Source organism: Bombus vosnesenskii, unplaced genomic scaffold (genome assembly GCF_011952255.1).
Source record: "Bombus vosnesenskii isolate JDL3184/JDL3185 unplaced genomic scaffold, Bvos_JDL3184-5_v1.1 scf7180000013308, whole genome shotgun sequence".
Classification (NCBI taxonomy): domain Eukaryota; kingdom Metazoa; phylum Arthropoda; class Insecta; order Hymenoptera; family Apidae; genus Bombus; species Bombus vosnesenskii.
In genome coordinates, this window is record NW_022882957.1 from 455460 (window position 1) to 474117 (window position 18658).

The 18658-nt window shown below is 35.4% G+C and overlaps 4 protein-coding genes and 1 pseudogene across 4 annotated transcripts; all 5 read right to left on the reverse strand.

Moving 5' to 3' along the window:
- Positions 1–221: 221 nt before the first annotated feature.
- LOC117234714 lies at positions 222–4867 on the reverse strand (annotated as a pseudogene).
- Positions 4868–5794: 927 nt separating this feature from the next.
- LOC117234750 (odorant receptor 22c-like) lies at positions 5795–7550 on the reverse strand. The gene is made up of 5 exons (XM_033496244.1): positions 6692–7550; positions 6331–6430; positions 6134–6244; positions 5915–6070; positions 5795–5845 (listed from the first exon to the last, which is right to left on the reverse strand). The coding sequence occupies exons 1-5, from the start codon at positions 7483–7485 to the stop codon at positions 5795–5797; spliced, it is 1212 nt and encodes a 403-aa protein (XP_033352135.1). The 5' UTR covers positions 7486–7550.
- Positions 7551–8432: 882 nt separating this feature from the next.
- On the reverse strand, positions 8433–10398 carry LOC117234751 (odorant receptor 22c-like). The gene is made up of 5 exons (XM_033496246.1): positions 9581–10398; positions 9021–9120; positions 8815–8925; positions 8557–8712; positions 8433–8483 (listed from the first exon to the last, which is right to left on the reverse strand). The coding sequence occupies exons 1-5, from the start codon at positions 10396–10398 to the stop codon at positions 8433–8435; spliced, it is 1236 nt and encodes a 411-aa protein (XP_033352137.1).
- A 947-nt stretch (positions 10399–11345) lies between these two features.
- LOC117234746 (odorant receptor 85f-like) lies at positions 11346–13551 on the reverse strand. Its single transcript, XM_033496241.1, has 5 exons — positions 12741–13551; positions 12014–12113; positions 11839–11949; positions 11587–11742; positions 11346–11497 (listed from the first exon to the last, which is right to left on the reverse strand). Exons 1-5 carry the CDS (start codon positions 13547–13549, stop codon positions 11444–11446), a joined length of 1230 nt encoding a protein of 409 aa, XP_033352132.1. The 5' UTR covers positions 13550–13551; the 3' UTR covers positions 11346–11443.
- A 2201-nt stretch (positions 13552–15752) lies between these two features.
- LOC117234731 (odorant receptor 4-like) lies at positions 15753–17640 on the reverse strand. The gene is made up of 5 exons (XM_033496224.1): positions 16859–17640; positions 16624–16723; positions 16266–16376; positions 16041–16196; positions 15753–15926 (listed from the first exon to the last, which is right to left on the reverse strand). Exons 1-5 carry the CDS (start codon positions 17605–17607, stop codon positions 15876–15878), a joined length of 1167 nt encoding a protein of 388 aa, XP_033352115.1. The 5' UTR covers positions 17608–17640; the 3' UTR covers positions 15753–15875.
- Between the last annotated feature and the right edge of the window lie 1018 nt (positions 17641–18658).

Below are 18658 nucleotides of genomic sequence, written 5' to 3' on the forward strand. Positions count from 1 at the left end.
ATTTTTCACCAGAAAGCCGTAAATTATTGGTAAAAGAAATATATTCTTTAAGATATACTGCACTTAAATTGAAACGCATTTTACTGAACTCAAATATTAGAATATTTATGGATTACTCTATAAAATATCGAGACTGAAGGGACTAATACAAGGAATAATGAAATCATGTTGTTCACGCTAATAATAAATTATGCTGAAAATATTAGTTTCATTAACTCTATAATACAGCATATATAGACACATAAAGTTCTAATAAATTTCTATATATTACCAAGAATAAATGGTTATATTATTCAAATGTTCAAGTCAATGCTCGTAACATGTTTAAGAAAGCCATCGCCGTTTTAACGACCTATTCGTTCAAAATATTTTTTATTAACTTGCGAATTTACGTAAGAAACATCAATAGTCTCACACTTACGTCGCTAAAAGTACTAATAGATAATTCAATCATATTTCCTGCGGTGAATTTTATCGTCGAATTGGACATTGCAATGATTAAAATGCAGCCAAGCTTCCTTTTTCCTGTCAATCGGTACCAGTCGATCATATATGTCATTTCACCAACTTTTTTGCACTATTTTAAGATATTTATTTTTATTAATTCCTATTACCATAGTGTGGCCTTTTGTGTGAAAAATTTATTAAAATACGATTGCATGTACCTGTTCAGCAACTAGTTCACCTATATAACAGAATATAAAAATATTGAAAGAGAACGATATCATTAAGATCATGTAACTTATCGATTGCATAATATCATTCGAACTCCATTCCTGTCGCATCAAGAAAATAAAACCAATGTTAATATAGTGTATTGGTTGATATGATATATGTTAATACAGATGTTAATAGATCTTTGCATGCATGTTTATTTGATAGTTTTGTTGCGTGCATACCACTATAAAATAATATCCGAGAAGGCACATGTTCATCATACATCCCAAAAATTCTACGAAAGATATTTGTTGAAGCGCATTTTCGGTGAGCGCCAGAAATCTGAAATGTGACGAATGTAAATTGCAAACACAATAACTGAACGAAACGGATTCCCAGTTATCGAAATTGCAAATGTAAGTTTCCAAATTTTTTAATTTTCAACTATCCTACCACCTATATTCTGAAATTTCTAAATTTTTTCAAATTTCATATACTATCACAAATTTTTAAGTTCTCAAAACCGCACGTTCACGAAGTCTTTAAATTATCAGATCGAGGAATACAAATTTTCAAGTGCCAAATATTACATTTCATATCCATACATACTATAAAGGAGTGGGTTATCCGATTAGATACTGTGATATCACTTGGATTATGTTTTGAATGAAAATAAAAATAAAATACAAATGTCACGAGATAATTACTTAATAAATTTTACTCACCTCAGTATCCGATTGTGTTGAGTGACTATGCTAGCGATTCTTTCATCCACGATATTACTCATATCGGATCGACCACCGATCAAATGTTCCAGCCAGTTCATTAATACTTGCATCTGACCGCAAGCATGCACTGCAAACACAGCGGCGATACTGCAAGCCGCTGATGTTACAATATGCATTACGACACCTGTTAGAGTTTGGATGGAGAAGATAATTTCATTACTAGGACTGTAACGAACGTCAGCGATCAATCTCGAGGCAGGAAAGGGTAACGGGACGAAGCTCAAATTTCCATCCTCTGTTACCACTTGACCAACGCTAGCAGGCACAATAATGTAGAAAAACGCAAAACCACTAAATAAGAAAAAGGTGCAGATGGCCACTAATCTTCGTCCGTAATTGGCGTTCTGTGCCATGATATTTCTATCTTCGTGATGTTCGATATTCTTCCAGTCCCATTCGATGCGTTCGCATCCCTCGTTGATGTGATTTTCTTGTAGTATCAAAAGACAATATTTCATAAACGTCATTAGGAAAAAGCTCAGTGGGCCAATCATTTTGATTTTATGATACGCTTCTTCTACTTCTATAACGAGGTACAGAGTACACGATACGAGCATGAAGCCGATTAAACCGAAACAAATAACATTAATGAGCGAAGATAAATATTTTCCTAGTAACGATTTACGTAAATTTGGCCAAGTACCAATTGGTATCAGCAACCAACGATTCCACTGAATACTCAAATCCACGTTTCTCTTATAATCATGCTCGGTCACAACAGGTTTCTCTTTATTCATCGTTGATACTCGAAAGCTTGCTTGCAACTAAGCCTGCTCGCGGTTCGATGGAAATTCAAATGAAAAGTGACATTGCGCGTGCGCTCGTATTCCAAAGGGAGAAAGAAAGTACATGAATTATTTTTCATAGTTTCAAAGTCCTTTGGGATTTTGCTTATGTTACCTCATGCGTTACGATTACGGCAGGGTGGATGATATCTAGGGTCATTGATTTTTACAACTGTATTGCGTGTTTGCCAACAGATTGAAGGAATCAATTTGTAGAACATGAACTTTTTTTCATACTTTTCATACTTTCTAATGTTCATACTTTCTAATGTAATACGTTCTCGATGTTTTCTTCAAAATGTTTATAAATGGGATTATTGTTGATTATCAAATTGAGCGAAGAATATTCTTGTGACGGTAGGAATTTAAAAAAAAAAGGATGGAACACGGTAACATGAGATATAGGCTCGCGTATGTATTAACTCTTCTACATTTTATGGGTCATTTTAAAGCGTGGAAAATTGTTTATGTTTGTTGCAAAATGTATACGTGATTTCTCTTTTCAATTTGTATAGTTAACGAATTTTCTTGGAACGTTAGAAGTCTCCTTTCTCGTCAACGTTAAGGCGAAATCGAGACAAGCAAATTCGAGGATCCCAGCAGTATTAAAATTGGTATAACATATTTATTGCGTTTAATGACGATTATAACATAATGAATCAATAACAGCGCAAATAAATTTCATTGTAATATATTGAGATACTATACAGGTAGTATTTAGACTATATTTTACTTTAACCAACGTTCATGTCAATGTTCGTAGGACATTCAAAAATGCAACCGCTGTCTTAACAATCTATTCGTACAAGAAATAAATTTTGAAGTGAGGCATTCATGAATGCGGTTGAAATAATTTCATACTTACGTCACTGAAGGTAGTTAAGCACAGTTCAACCATGTTGCCAGCCGTCAATTTAATCGACGAATTAGCCATTGCCATGATTAGTACAAAGCAAAGCTTTCTGGTTCCTGATATTCGATACCAGTCAACCATATACGATGTTTCCCCAATTTTTTTACACTGGAAAAAATTATGTAAAAAGTATAATATTAAGGAAATTTCAAGAATTAATTACAAAAATATCTAACCTGTTCCGCTACCACCTCGCCTATATAGCAAAATATAAAAATATTGAACGTAAGAGATATTAGTAATATAAAAAACGTTATGGCGCTGGTTAAATGACTGGAACTCCACTCCTAAAACACCGGTAAACCGTGCATGAAGTTTATATATATTTATCGATATATGTGTCTTGTTCCCTTACCATAATAACGTAGTACCCAAGAAGACATATGTTTAACATGCAACCAATAAATTCTACGAATGACACTTGTTGCAGTGTTTTCTCTGTAAGCGCTAGGAAGCTGAAATGTAAATCAATATCGCTTATCGATAACACTGATGTCAACCTTCGTAACATCAGGAATTCGAAATTCTTTAAAACTTGAAGTTTTTACAGCTTTTAGAAACAAAATTCAAGTTTCTAAATTTAGAAGTTTTTAATCTTCATAATTTCTGAAATTTAAATTTTTCAACTCAGGACTTCAGACGTTTTTTTCTTTTTTTTTTTTTGTAAAATTCTGCCAATCGAAATTTTCAAGTTGTAATATTCAAATTTCAGATTTTTATGCGATGTTACTTCAGGGATTTAAATTTCTCATATTTAAAAGTTCAGATTGCGACGTATGTTCAGAGGTAGGAACTAAGAGTTTCATAGATTTCAAATCAAACAGCTTGAGTTTCCGAATTAAAGGCTGAAATTTTCAATCCCGAGCTACTATTCTCATTTTACTAAAGTCCAGAATTTTTACACACTTCAATATTCGAACGTGTTGACTCACGACGTTGGCGATTCTGCTGTCGACGTTGTTATACATATCTGACCGACCATCGATCAAATGTTTCAGCCAGCTCGTCAAAACCTGCATCTGGCCACATGCGTGCACCGCAAATATAGCAGCTAAACTGCAAGCCGCTGACGTAATACTATGCATCAAACAGCCACTTACTAATTGAAGAGAAAATACAATCTCGTTTATGGGACTATATCGAGTATCCATGATAAATCTCGAGAAAGGGAACACCAGAGGAATGAAGGTCACATTGACATCTGCCGCAGGAATTTTTCCAACGCTAATAGGTATGGCGATATAATAAAAAGCGAAACCACTATACATAAAAAATGCACAGATAATAACCAATCTTCTTCCAAAATTCGCATTCGTTATCATGATTTCTCTGTCCTCAGAGTACGTAATATTCTTCCAGTCCCATTCGATGCGTTTAATACACTCGCGAATATCATCTTCGTGAAGGATCAACAGATGATACTTTAAAAACGCCATCACGCAGAAACTCAACGGACCAAATAATTTGATTCTGTTATAAACATCTTTCACTTCGAGAATTAAGTACAGGCTGCAGGGTACCAAGAGGAAACAAATCAAACTATAGCAAATGGTATTTATGAACCGATAGAAATATTTTTCTGCCATCAAAATGTTAGGAGAAGCTGGCCAGACGCCGATTGGCTTCAAAATCCATCGACTGTATCGAATACTCAAATCAACGTTCCTCTTGTAGTCGTGGTCCGTCGTAAGATACGACGAGCCGTTCGTTACTGATTTTTGCATCATCGAAGTTCAAATGCTTCCTTCATACTAACTATTGCCGTAGTTTGTAACTATTCTAAGAAAAATAATGCTGCGCTTGCGCTGCCGTGTCGATTTCTCTCGAAAAGGGGAGAACGAAAGTTTATTTTTTCCAGTGGATTGAATCTTCCCCGCTTTTTCGCATTATGAATGCATATGGTAGGGCGAATAGCGGCGAAACATCGATTCATTGACTTGTCAAGCGTCAGTAAATCAATCTTACTGATATTCCTCGAAGGTATTTCAAGATCACAGAAAAACATGATAAACATATTTTTGACGATTTTTTAATTTTAACATCATAATCTTATAATTAAAAAGTATCATTTTCGCATAAGATAATTAAATGTAAAAAAGAGACCTGTTGATCTAGTGATATTGTCGAAGAAGTTTTGTACAAGTCAAGACTGTAACTGTTAAGGTAAATATTGCTTTAATATTTTCATTATTGCAATACTATGATAAGCAATGTTGTTAATGTTATAAAGGGACTGTGAAAAGATAAGTAAAGGGAAAATTCTGGTATCATGGAATTAATTGATAACGTACTGAATTGTAAAACTGCTCTCGTGTGAAAAATGGAAAATGTGACTTATCGTTCTTCATCCGTAGTCTTCGATTGTTGTGCGTGTATTATCGTTTTTTTCCGCTTCTCAAATAAAAGAACAAAATCACAGTGAAAACTGAGAATGTGAAGAGAGTGTTACTATGTCACCAACTTGAGCTATGGACTGTTTTATTCATCTTTATAATCAAAATACCTTTTTCTTAGGTTTTAACACGGTGACAACGACGCCGTACGATTCTTATTTTTCATAAGAAAAAGATCAGTAATTACTTAAGTTATTTTTGATAAAAAAAAAAAAAAAGAATAATAGATTCTACATCAGATCGTGTTTCCAAGAATGTTCAAGTTAATGTTCGTAGCACGTTTAAGAAAGCAACCGATGTTTTAACTACCTATTTGCACAGAATACTTTGGTCAGTTTATAGAAATGTAATTATAATGATCTCTAAATTGATACTTACATCGGAAAAAGTACTCATAGACAATTCCACCATGTTCCCTGCTGTCAATTTTCTCGATGAATCGGACATTGCGATTATCAAGACGCAACATAGTTTTTTCTTTCCATATAATCGATACCATTCAATCATGTACGTCATTTCTCCTACTTTTCTAGACTGTTAGAAAATATATCACAATTGTGTACAAAACGATGATGCCAATTTCGAAAAAACTTCTACCTTATCAGCCACGAGTTCTCCTATGTAACAAAATATAAAAATATTAAATGTAAGGGATACAAGTAACACACTGTAAGTCATGACGTCTGTTAGATGATTCGAATTCCATTCCTGCAACATCAAGAAGATATATACGTATGTTTATAACATTCGATAAATGGTAAACTGTAAGTTTTAGATATCTACAAATTTTGTACCATGATGATATAATATCCAAGAAGACATATATCTAACGTACATCCTAAAAATTCCACGTACGATACTTGTTGAAGCGCTCTCTCTATAAGGGATAAAAATCTGAAACATCGAAACATTAGCACAATTCCAAAGCTGATTTCCAACCTAAAGTTTTAAATGTAACAAGCTTTAGAAATCAAACAATCTTTATTCGTGGATTTTAAAATTGCATACTCAAATATAAAAATTCAATGTTCATACTTCGAAAATTAAACCTAGAACCAGTAGTGTAGTATAATTAAAAAGTAGCAGTATAATTCTAGGAATTACAAGATAATAATGCTATGCGATTTTACCGTACGACAAATACATCTTACACACTTCAATATTCGAACGTGTTGACTCACGATCTTGGCGATTCGCTGATCGACGCAATCATGCATGTCTAATCTACCATCTATCAAATGGTTTAGCCAAGTCATCAACACCTGCATTTGGCCGCAGGCGTGTACAGCAAATACTGCAGCCAAACTGCAAGCGGCTGAAGTTATACCATGCATCAGGGCGCCAGCCAAAAATTGAATAGAAAACACTATCTCATTCGTAGGACTGTAACGAGTGTCGATGATAAATCTCGAGAAGGGGAACACCATGGGGATGAATGTTGCATTGGTTCCCTCTATTGGTATTCTTTCAACGCTCATCGGTACAGCAATGTAAAAAAAGATGAAACCACTGTACATGAAAAAGGTGCACGCGATGACTAGTTTTCTTCCAAAGTTAGCATTCGTCATCATGAGCTCTCTGTCTTTAGGGTACGTGATATTTTTCCAATCCCATTCGATACGTTCAACGCACTCGCGAATGTCTTCTTCGTGAAGTATCAGAAGATAATACTTTAAAAGCGCCATCACGCAGAAGCTCAATGGGCCGAATAGTTTAATTCTGTTATAAACGTCTTCCACTTCGAGAATTACGTACAAGCTTCCAGGTAACAAGAGAAACATGATCAAAGCGTAATAAATGGCGTTTAATAGCACGCGAAAATACTTTTTTACCGCCGAAGCGTCCCGAGAATTTGGCCACACGCCGATCAGTTTTAATATCCAACGACTGCTTCGAATGCTTAAATTTACGCCCTTCTTGTAATCTTGGTCGACTTTGATAGACGACATGATTACTCTGCTTTGTTAGAACTTGAAAGCTCTCTTAATACTGACTGTTTATAAGTTGATGACTGTTCCAAGGAAAATATCGACGCGCTTGCGCCGCCTTTTCCAATTTCTCTCGGAAGGGTGGAATAAAAGTTGATAAAAGTTCCCTGTTTGGGACTTCTCTTGTTATGCATTATGAGTGTGAACTGCAGCAGAATCGCGATGACACATCGATAGATTGATTTTTTTTAACGTTGATGGAACAGAATTGCCACTGTTTATTGCAACCTGAGTTCTTCGTCTTCTTCGATCTCATTTTTTATGCACTGCTGTGTTGCTTTTTTTTTCAAAGCTACTATCTATTTCTGTATCCAACAATACAATTATTGAAGTGGGAATACAAAAATTGAAATTTTAAGTCGAGGAACACAATAGGCATTGTGTTTCAAATGCCAGAATGGACGTTCTTCGATTCATCGATATCTAATTTTTGTCCTTTCTAACGTTCTATTCATCAGTGTTTAAACCTGGACAGTATTTTTATAGCTGTGTAGACAATCGTATGATACCTTATATGTATCATAATATATTTTTAAGTGGTGAGATCATAAACACAATAATTTTTTAGAATATCTCTCAGACGATCAATATGTACAAAAAGATACGTTCTAACAAAGTCAGAAACTGAAAGAACATCAGACGATATAATACAAACAATATTCTAGTAGCATGACGATTCTTTCGTTTCTCACATCTTTTTTATTCTTCAATACCTTTATAAAACATGCATTTTCATTCATCCTAAATAGTACAAAAAATGTATAATATTGAAGACAAGTAACAACAACCACAAGTAACATCGAACATGTAAAACACACTGAAAATCGTGTGATATAACAGTAAAGATTTTTTTTTATGGATATACATCAACGATCATAAAAAATATGTTCACATTATGAAATAACCATTTAAGTCGTTTTTCGTAGTACGTTTAAAAAAGTGACTGCCGTTTTAACAACCTATTTGTTAAAAAAATTTTTTTAATTAATTCTTACGCAAGAAAAAAGATTCAAATAACAATTTCATACATACATCAGCGAACGTGTTGATAGTTAGGTTTACGATGTTCCCAGCCGTCAATTTTATCGTACAATTCGACATAGCAATAATCAAAACGCAACAAAGCTTCTTGTTCCCTTGCAATCGATACCACTCAATCATGTACGACGTTTCGCCAATTTTCCTACACTATCGTATCATATTTTGTCGTTAAAATATTTTTCATTCGAAAAGATAGAGTTTTAGATTATTACTCGATTAATAGAAATTTATTTAAACGTGAAAACTTACCTCCTCAGTCACGATCTCGCCTATATAACAAAATATGAAAATATTGAATGTAATCGATATAAGTAAAATCATATAAGTTAGGGCGCTCGTGACGTCATTCGATTTCAGTTCCTATAATACGAAAGGAGAATTTGTATATTTTAGGATCTAGGATCATCGAGATTAATAGGATCTGAACCTTAGATCAAGTTTATCAATTATCATACCATGATTACGTAATATCCAACGAGACATATATCTAGTGTACATCCTAAAAACTCGGTGAATGAAATTTGTTGTATCGTATTTTCTATGAGCGTCAAAAATCTGAAACAATCGACGATATTTTCTGATACACAGTGACAGATATTAGAGTCATGCAATGTGAAACAATATCGCAAGTTTTGTAGAAAAAGTCTACAAACGATTATAAATTTATTAACAATTTTTCCTTGAAGCCTCTGCACTCCGAAAAATTCTATATACAATCGGCCAGCAATTCCAACACTTTTTTCACTTTTACTTTCACAGTGAAATCTTTTGAAATTGAAGATTATATTACGAAAAGAAAAAGATTACGAATATAACGATGAAAAGATTCTGAATAAATATAGTACAGATAATATTCTTTTTTCTATTTTCAGTGAAAATCAAATAACAATTTTCGCCTTATCAACGTCATTAAAGCAACGTCGATAGAGTGCAAAAGATTAAAATTCTTCCCTTAATGAACGATTACGAATAAACAAACGTTACACGCATAAATAAATAATAAACATCTACACACTTTAGGATTCGGACATGTTGGCACACGATGTCAGCGATTCTACCATCTACACGTTCACTCATATCCGATCGACCGTCTACGAGATGCTTCAACCAATTCATCAACACCTGCATCTGACCGCAAGCGTGAACCGCGAAAGCAGCCGCTAAACTGCAAGCCGCTGATGTAATGCCATGCATCAAACAACCAGCCACCAATTGAATCGAAAAAACGATCTCATTCGTAGGACTATAACGCGTGTCAACGATAAAACTTGAAAATGGGAATACCAGTGGAATGAAGGTAAGACTTTCATTTTCTGCTGCTACTCTGCCCACGTTAATAGGTATAGCGATATAATAAAATACGAAACCACTGTACATGAACAAGGTGCAGACGACCACCAATTTTCGTCCGAAACTCGCGTTCACTGTCATGATTTCGCGATCTTCTCTGTTTGTCATGTTCTTCCAATCCCATTTGATTCGTTCCAAGCATTCACGAATGTCAGCTTTGTGTACGATCAAAGAATAGTATTTTGCGAACGCCATCGCGCAGAAAATCAGAGGGCCGAATTGTTTCAGTTTACCGTAAGTATCTTCTATCTCGAGGAAAACGTATAAGACGCAGGGAATAAAGAGAAAACTGATCAGACTGTAACAAGTGATATTTATGAACCAGTAGAAGTATCGTCGGATTCTTGAAATGGAATTTGAATATGGCCAAAGGCCTATGGATTTTAATAACCAAAGATTCCATTGGATACTTAAATTCACGTTTTTTTCGTACTCGCTGTCCGTTATACGGAATTTTTTATTGTTTATGCCTGACGTTTGCATGCTTGATGCTTGAACGCTCGTTTAAGACTAAATTGTCTGATCACTGTTTAAAGGGGAAAAATAAGCGGCGCGCTTGCGCTCGATTTTCTGATTTCCGATCAGAAGGGAGGACGAAAGTGGTCTGCTGCGTTTAGTTTTACCCTTTCACGAAGTTCAGTTTTATGTATTATGAGTGTAGAGAGAATGACAGTGGAACATCGATCAATTGATTCCTTCGACACGTCAGCGAAACATTAATAACGTTGCTGTGTGGTTTTAGAGAATCAATTTATGATGGTGACTAGTTGTCATTTCTCTTCTGTACAATACATTCTTTTATTCGCAATATTTATTATTTACTCTAATACCAAAGATAAGAACATTTGTTAATATGTGAAAGATTATAACGATTCATAATATTATATAGCGTGAAGCAAATTTTAATGGCTGTAATGTACGAACATGTAAGTAATACAATTATGCATATATTATTTCTTCCTCCAATTTCATTCATAATTTAAATATTGAACATAGTAATTATTTGGTACTTACGTTACTGAAAGTATTGACAATTACACAGCATTTCCATAAATTTCTCGTTCCTTTTAATCGGTAACATTCGATCCACGTGCGATTGAATAATTCTATAAATTTTCTTTACTGTTATAAAGTAGCATGAAATAGCGATAACAAAGTAGTAACAATAAGCGTTAGGTTAATTAAATAGTATATTGTCATTTCTAAATATGCAACGTTTTTTCAAACGTTCAATCGTAGTAAAAAATAATTAGTGAATAATTTTATTCTTTCATCGTGTTAATTTGTCAGCTTATACATTACACAAATAATAGGGCAATAACTGCGATATGATAAATTCTTTTATACTACGAAAATGTCAACATGGGAAGTCAAAGGTCGGATAAATGAAAATTCTTCTTTCTTGTCTAATTCATGATAGAACACGTTTTTCTTACAAAAAGCAGATATTCATGTGATATATGTGTGTATCTATAATTTCAATGTGAGAGTCGCAGTACCGGTTTACCATTGACTGAAAAAGGAACCCCTAGGTAGTGAGTGTTCGTAGCATGTTCAAGTACGCGAACGAAGTCTTGATGACCTATAATTTTCCGTGAAAATTTCACGATAGAAAATGATTTTTACAGCGTGGACAATTTTTTTCACAATGGATACATGCGAGACACTTACGTTACCGAAACTACTGATAGAAAGCTCGATAATATTGCCAGCAGTGATTTTGGTAGTGGAACGAGACATCGAAATCATCAAAGGAACGACGAGACTTTTCTTCCAAGGCATTCGATGCCAATCGATCATGTAAGATTTTTCGCCGACTTTTACCGTCTATTGAAATATTTCACGCGTATATCTCATATTGTTGTCGTTTAAATTTTTTACTAAATCGATCGTTGATCATTGAAATTTGAAAATAATAATTACCTGCTCTGCTAAGACCTCACCGATGTAACAGAATATGAAAATGTTAAACGTGACGGATGTCAGCAATATTATGTACGTAAAACCTCTAACAGGATGATTAGGGTCCCATTCCTAAAACAGAAATTGCGAATTAAAACTTTGGTTCGCAATTGCAAATTCCTTCGTGAAATTATACCGTCATCGAATAATACCCAAGGAAGCATATGTTTATAGTGCAACCCACGACTTCTACCAATGATATTTCACGCAGAAGATCCTCGGTCAGAGCTATGAAGCTGAAACGTTACAATAAATATATCATTTTTTTAACATCCGTTAAAATGTGCTCGAAATCTTGTAGAAACCATTTATGAACATATTATATTGTGTTATACGAAACATTTTGAAATTTTATTAATACTGTAACGCGAGACGGCTATTGCGATTACGTTGAGAAAGTCTGAAACAAATCTGAAAATTTACATAAAAACTACGAGATATTCAGTGTAGGTACGTATTTCGTAAAAATCACGAAAATATTTAAACAATCAATTACCCATTATATTAATGAGCCTCGATATTCAGTGGGGCCATTTTCTACACTCCTTGCATGTTTGAGATGTTCACGCACCATATTGACCTTCTACTAAATATATATTTGCAATAACTGACTTGTAACTTCTACACACATATGCATTTTTAGATTGGTTTCAAATTTTACCGATGCAATCTCGACAGTTACATGACTGTCACTACCATTACAATACTAGCAGAATTTCAAAATGTTTCACATAATATACATAACATTTAAATAAAGATCTTCCACGGCGAGTATCCAAATACTTTCACGAGCCACATCGCGTATATATTTATACGTCAATTTTCATCGTTTACTATCGAACAAGATCAAATGTTTGCATTACTTGATTATCCGAACATGTTGTTCCACGATATTGGCCAGTCTCTGATCCAAACTCTCATCGTCGTTTTCTCTTCCGTCTACCAATTTCTCCAGCCAAGACATCAAAACCTGTAACTGTCCGCACGCGTGCATCGCAAGAAGAGCAGCCAAACCGCAAGCGGCAACCGTGATATCATGAGCAACAAAGCCAGACAATAACTGTATCGTGTAGAAAATTTCATTGATGGGACTGCGCCGGGCGTCCGCGATTACCCTAGGAAAAGGGTAAACGAGTCTCATGTACGTCAAGTTGCCACCCTCTTCTATAATCTTCGCTCGAGTGAGTGGTAATGCGATATAATAGAAAACCACGCCGCCGTACATGAAAGCGCTACAGATTATGATAAGTCGTTGACTGAAACTCGCGTTATCCAACATAATTTTACGATCCTCGTTGTGTTTCACGTTCCTCCAGTCATCTTCGATCAGTTTCACGCATCTACGTATGTCATCCTCGCGCATAATGAACACGCAATACTTCATCACTGCCATTAGAAAGAAACTGAGCGCGCTACCGAGTTTCATCTGGTCGTAAAAATCCGCGATCTCGAGGGCAAAGCACATGAATCCAGGGATCAGGATGAAACCAAGCAGTCCGTAACAGAGAAGATTTAGAAATACGTGTTCGATCGTTTCCCGCCAAGAATGATCGAGAAATCTTGGCCAGGTTCCAATCGTTCTCAAAGTCAGCACGTTCAGTCGAACGTTGAACCTTAGATCGCTTTTGTAACTCGCGTTGTTGGATGTCTGCACGATGTTTCCCGTCTTCATAATAGAATATCGAGTATCAGAGAGTCACTGATGCTAGTTTCGTCGACGACTGGTCGAGTCGTACGAAAAGTTTTCTCGAATCGCGCGCTTGCGCTGTTACAGCCGCATAGGCATAGGAAACTCGCTCTTCTCTTTATCGACTCGATATCGATACAATTTCCTCCGAGCAAAGGGTTTTCTCCGTAACCCTCGATGTAGTTTTGATTGTAACCGATGCAATTAATATGCAATGACAAGTTTCGAAATGGTTTTTCCCAAAGGCGAAGCACATAATCGAAGAATGAGGGGACGAACGCATGATTACCGTATTCTCGCGTGTACTATGGAGGGATGCGAACAAAGCGTATGATATTTCGATCTTTGAGACGAGCTCATGTACATTTCAACTCTGGATAGGGTTGAAGGATATTTCTTCTTTTCAATGCCACGGTAAATGATTTTCGAGCGTTTATAAGAGTTGCTTGGGTAAAATATAGTGCGTCATGTAAATTACGTAGAGTTAGAAGAAGAAAGATATATGTTTGAGTACAGGTAAAACTAGTTTTTATTAAAAATACAATTTATAAAACAGACTCGAAAATGTTTTTGGTAAGAAACATGCACTATTTTCGTCTTGATGATTTTGACAGTTACGTGATACTATTTACAGGGTGTAAAAATTTATCGAATTTAATCTTATTTATCTATGTTCTTAGTGATCTGTATTCAGTGAAAATTTACAAGAGAAACTGATATTTACAGTTAGATACTTCTGAGACACTTACGTCACCGAAACTGTTAATGGAAAAGTCGATAACATTGCCAGCTGTGATCCTGTGGTTGAATAGGACATCGAAATCATCAAAGGTATGGCAAGACTCTTCTTCCAGGGCATTCGATGTCAATCGATCGAGTAAGACTTTTGACCGACCTTCACTGTCTGTAAAAATATGTTTTATGTGATTTTGCGTAAAATATCTTGCAAGATAAAAATAAAAATGATCCAACGAAAGTGATACATTTACAAGTGTATAATAATGGATTTTAAGGGAGATACATGTTTTGTTTCTGTTTATTTATCATTTATATTGTTCTATTTATTATTGAAAATTTTATTGATTATCGAATCCTACCATTACATTTTTCTATTTATTATTGAAAATTTTATTGATTATCGAATCCTACCATTATCGAATAATACCCAAGGAAACATATGTTTAAAGTGTACCACACAATTTCTACCAGTGATACCTCAGGCAAGAGATTTTCTGTGAGAGTTATAAAACTAAAAAGTTACGACAAATGAACTGGTTCTTTTAAAAAGTCTTTAAAACACGTATATAAGCTTAATTATCTAAATTTGTCTAAAATTAATAAATTTCTCCAACTAAGACAGCAAAACCGGTAACTGACGGCCATCAAGCGGCAACCGTGATATTACGAGTAACAAAGCCAGACGATAACTGTATCGTATAGAAAATTTCATTATTGGGACTGCGCCAAGCGTCCAGAAGGATCTTAGGAAAAGGATAAACCAGTTTTCCGTAGCTTATGTCGCCACCCTCTTCCACGATTTTCGCTCGAGCGAGCGAAAGCATTGAAATGAGATTGGAGTTTCCCGACATAATTTTACAGGTTCAGAGATTTTGGCCAAGTTCCAATCGTTCTAAATGTCCACACGTTGTATCGTATATGGAAATTCAGATCCTCTTTGCAATTTGGATTGCGAGATTTCTTCACGACAATGAGCTTTACCGCGTTCATTGTCGGACATCGGGGGCTGATGTGTTGTCTCCCACTGACAACTGGTCGAATCGAAAAGTTTTGCTTGGTCGCACGCTTTGCGCTGCTAAGCCGGGAACAACCAGCGAGAAGGGCTTTTTCTGTATTGCCCCCGATAAATTTTAAGCTGCGCACTTGTCGATAATGACAAGTTTCGAAATGGATATTTTTGCGAAAACGTTACAGGAAATCGTACGACGAGGGACAAACATATAATTACCGTATTTTACAGTGCACTGTAGGAGGTTGTGAACTAAGCGTTGTTTCGATCTTGGAAACATAGTTCATGGATATTTCACTCACGGATACAGTTAAAGAATATTTGTTCTTTTCACTGCCACGCTAAATAATTTGTTGGATGTCTATGAAATCTCGAGAAAAATTTCGATCGAATATGTATTTATCGTGCGAGGATGAAGAGACAAGAATACGTGATTGGACCTCTGATTAATTTTTATTCCAAAACTAGAACAGCGTTACTGTCGAAGATACGTTCATTCGTAATTTTTGGGAATATATGTACAGTATTTCTTGCCGATGTATCATGAGTATCTTAATAAGATCTCTATATGACGTTCCGTAGAATGTTTAAATATCCCATTGACATTTTCATGACCTAAAAAACGATGAAAGATATAATACAATGTAAATTAAATTAGAATATAAAATATTTAATATGATGTGATAAACATCGTTTCTTGAAGAGAAAGTTTCACTTCTCTGTACTTACGTCGGTGAAAGTAGCTAGAGACATTTCGACCATCTTACCAGCCATCAATTTCATCGGGTAATTAGACATAGCGATAATTAGTATTAAAGAACGCATATGTTTCCTTGAAAGATAATACCAGTTGATCATGTATGATGCCTGTCCAACAATGCGGTTCTGTTAACGAGACAAATACGATAAGATTTAGAAAATCGAAAATGACGCAAAGAAAGAATAATGTCGTACTTCGTCTACGAGAAGCTGGCCGATATAACAGAGAATAAAGACAGAAAAGGTACACGATATTTGTATCGTGCTATAAATCAAAACCGCCGTGGCGTTATTATTCTCCCACTCCTAAAATATATTCATCCTTAAAGGAACAGATTTTTGATGCCATTATTAGACTATAAATGTTCACGCATTTTTGAGAAATTAAGTTTAAATATAAAATAAATATACGTAATACACAAAAATGTGCGAAATATTCAAATTAACAATAAATCACAAGAAATTACTTAGATTCCATGTTTTTACGTGCATTCGGAAAAATTTGAATTTACATAAATATTCGTGGTCTACATATTATTAGTCTAACTCCTACCATGACGATATAATATCCTACAAGACAAACCAGACTGGTGCCGCAAATCATTTCGGACAAACAAACGTACTGTGTAATCGTTTCAATGTTCTTTAAAAATCTGCAACCAAGTGACGAATAAAGGGCGTATAACGCATAAGTATTAATAAGTACATTTCTTGTACAAATCATTTCCAAATCGCGATAAATCACATTCCACTTGGATCATTTCTATTCACACGAATATTCCACTTACCCTTTTATCTTCGTCTGATGTTCAACGATATCCATGATCCTCCGTTGGACCATCGTGTCAGACATGTCCCTCATATCCACCAGAGCCTTCATCTTGTCCACCAAGATGCTCAGCATGCTACACGCATGCAGAACAAAAAGAGCAGAAAGACCGCAGGAGCCACTAATAACTGCGTAAATAACAAATCCAGCCATAACTTGCAGTACAAATAATATTTCGTAATTTGGAGACTTTTGTTCGTCGAGAATTACGAAATAACTCGGACAGGGCAATGGTCTTATAGTAACATTGCCAGGAGTGACGATAGTTCCTTTAAGAAGAGGAAGAACAGTCCTATAGCACAAACCACCTCCGTACATGGTAATCGCAACGGTTAACACCACTCTTCTCGCGATCTTCGCTTTCGAGCGGAAAATCAATCGGTTCTCTTCCGTGGCTGTTATCCAATCCTGCTTTATCACGTTCAAACCATTTTGGATCTCATTCGCTCGACACAGAAGGATCGTATATGCGCAAAATTGCATGCTACAGTTGATAATCGGTCCCATGAGCTTCAGTCTAATTTTATTATTTGTCTCTTTCAGAAACACGTGCATAAGGGTCGGCACCATTAGCAAGAGGAACAAGAAATACGTCAGGATATGTTCTATTCTTGTTAAAATTTTCGAGAAGGAAGAGGAGGAAGATGAAACAGGCCACGCACCAACTACGCCTAAAATTGGTTTTACGAATCTCGTTGCGTATTTCATATCCTCTTCCGCCTTCGTTAGAGCAGATATATTTTCCATGGTTGGACGCTTCCACGAGACTGACTACTACGTAAGTGTAGTCAAGTAGATTCGATATATTGCGCTTGTGTATAGCCGTATACGTGAATTGATAGCTACTCGCGAATTCAACTTCGAATCGCTGTTTTTGAAACGATCGCAGAGAGGAGAAATATGTAAAGGGCAGGTTGAAATTATCCGAGAGAACTTTCCAGGAACCGCTTTGATTGAAATGCAGCGGTGGAAGAACATTGATTCGAGAGGAAAAGCTACTCGAGGACAAGTATGTGTTATATACATATACGTGACTGGTTAGAGGTCCTCGTTTGTTAATTTGGTGTTGCCATTCATAGCTCAATGGTTAAAGAAACGGCCTTTATTTTTAAATAACGTTATGAATTTCGCATTGAAATGTTTCTGTAAAATTGTTTGTGTTTATGGAAAATTAAAGTAGTTTCAAACAAACGTGTTTCTGCTATGTACAAAGTTTGTACGGATCATAAACGGTTATTACTGTGATCGTAGATAAAGGGGAACGAGTTTTACCCGGAGTTGCGTTTCAATTATTAAAATTCTCCGCGGAACGGCGACAGAAAGCCCGATAACGATTTTCAAATCGTCCACTACGAAGCGAGCCAAACAATGTTACAGAAAAATAAAAATATGCTGGTTTAGAAAAAAGATATTTATACCGTTTCTTATGAATTAACACACATTGCATAGCGTATTTAACAAATTCCATGGCAAGCTTGAAGTATTAAAGTGTACTTCGTAGGCCGTTTAAATATCTTATCGACATCTGCATGATATAATGAAAGAAATATTTTACAAGATGTTCCAAGATGTCACGTTAAAATCTTTTTTGAATGTTTATAAAGCCTCGAGGAAGCTTGGATCGAACATAGCGTGAGAAACATATTGTGCGAAGATAAAGAGGAAAGAATACACGACTGAGAACTGACACGATGAATTTTTATTTTTGTACTGAATGAGTGCTACAATCTGAGACATGTTCCTTTGGAGACTTTATGAA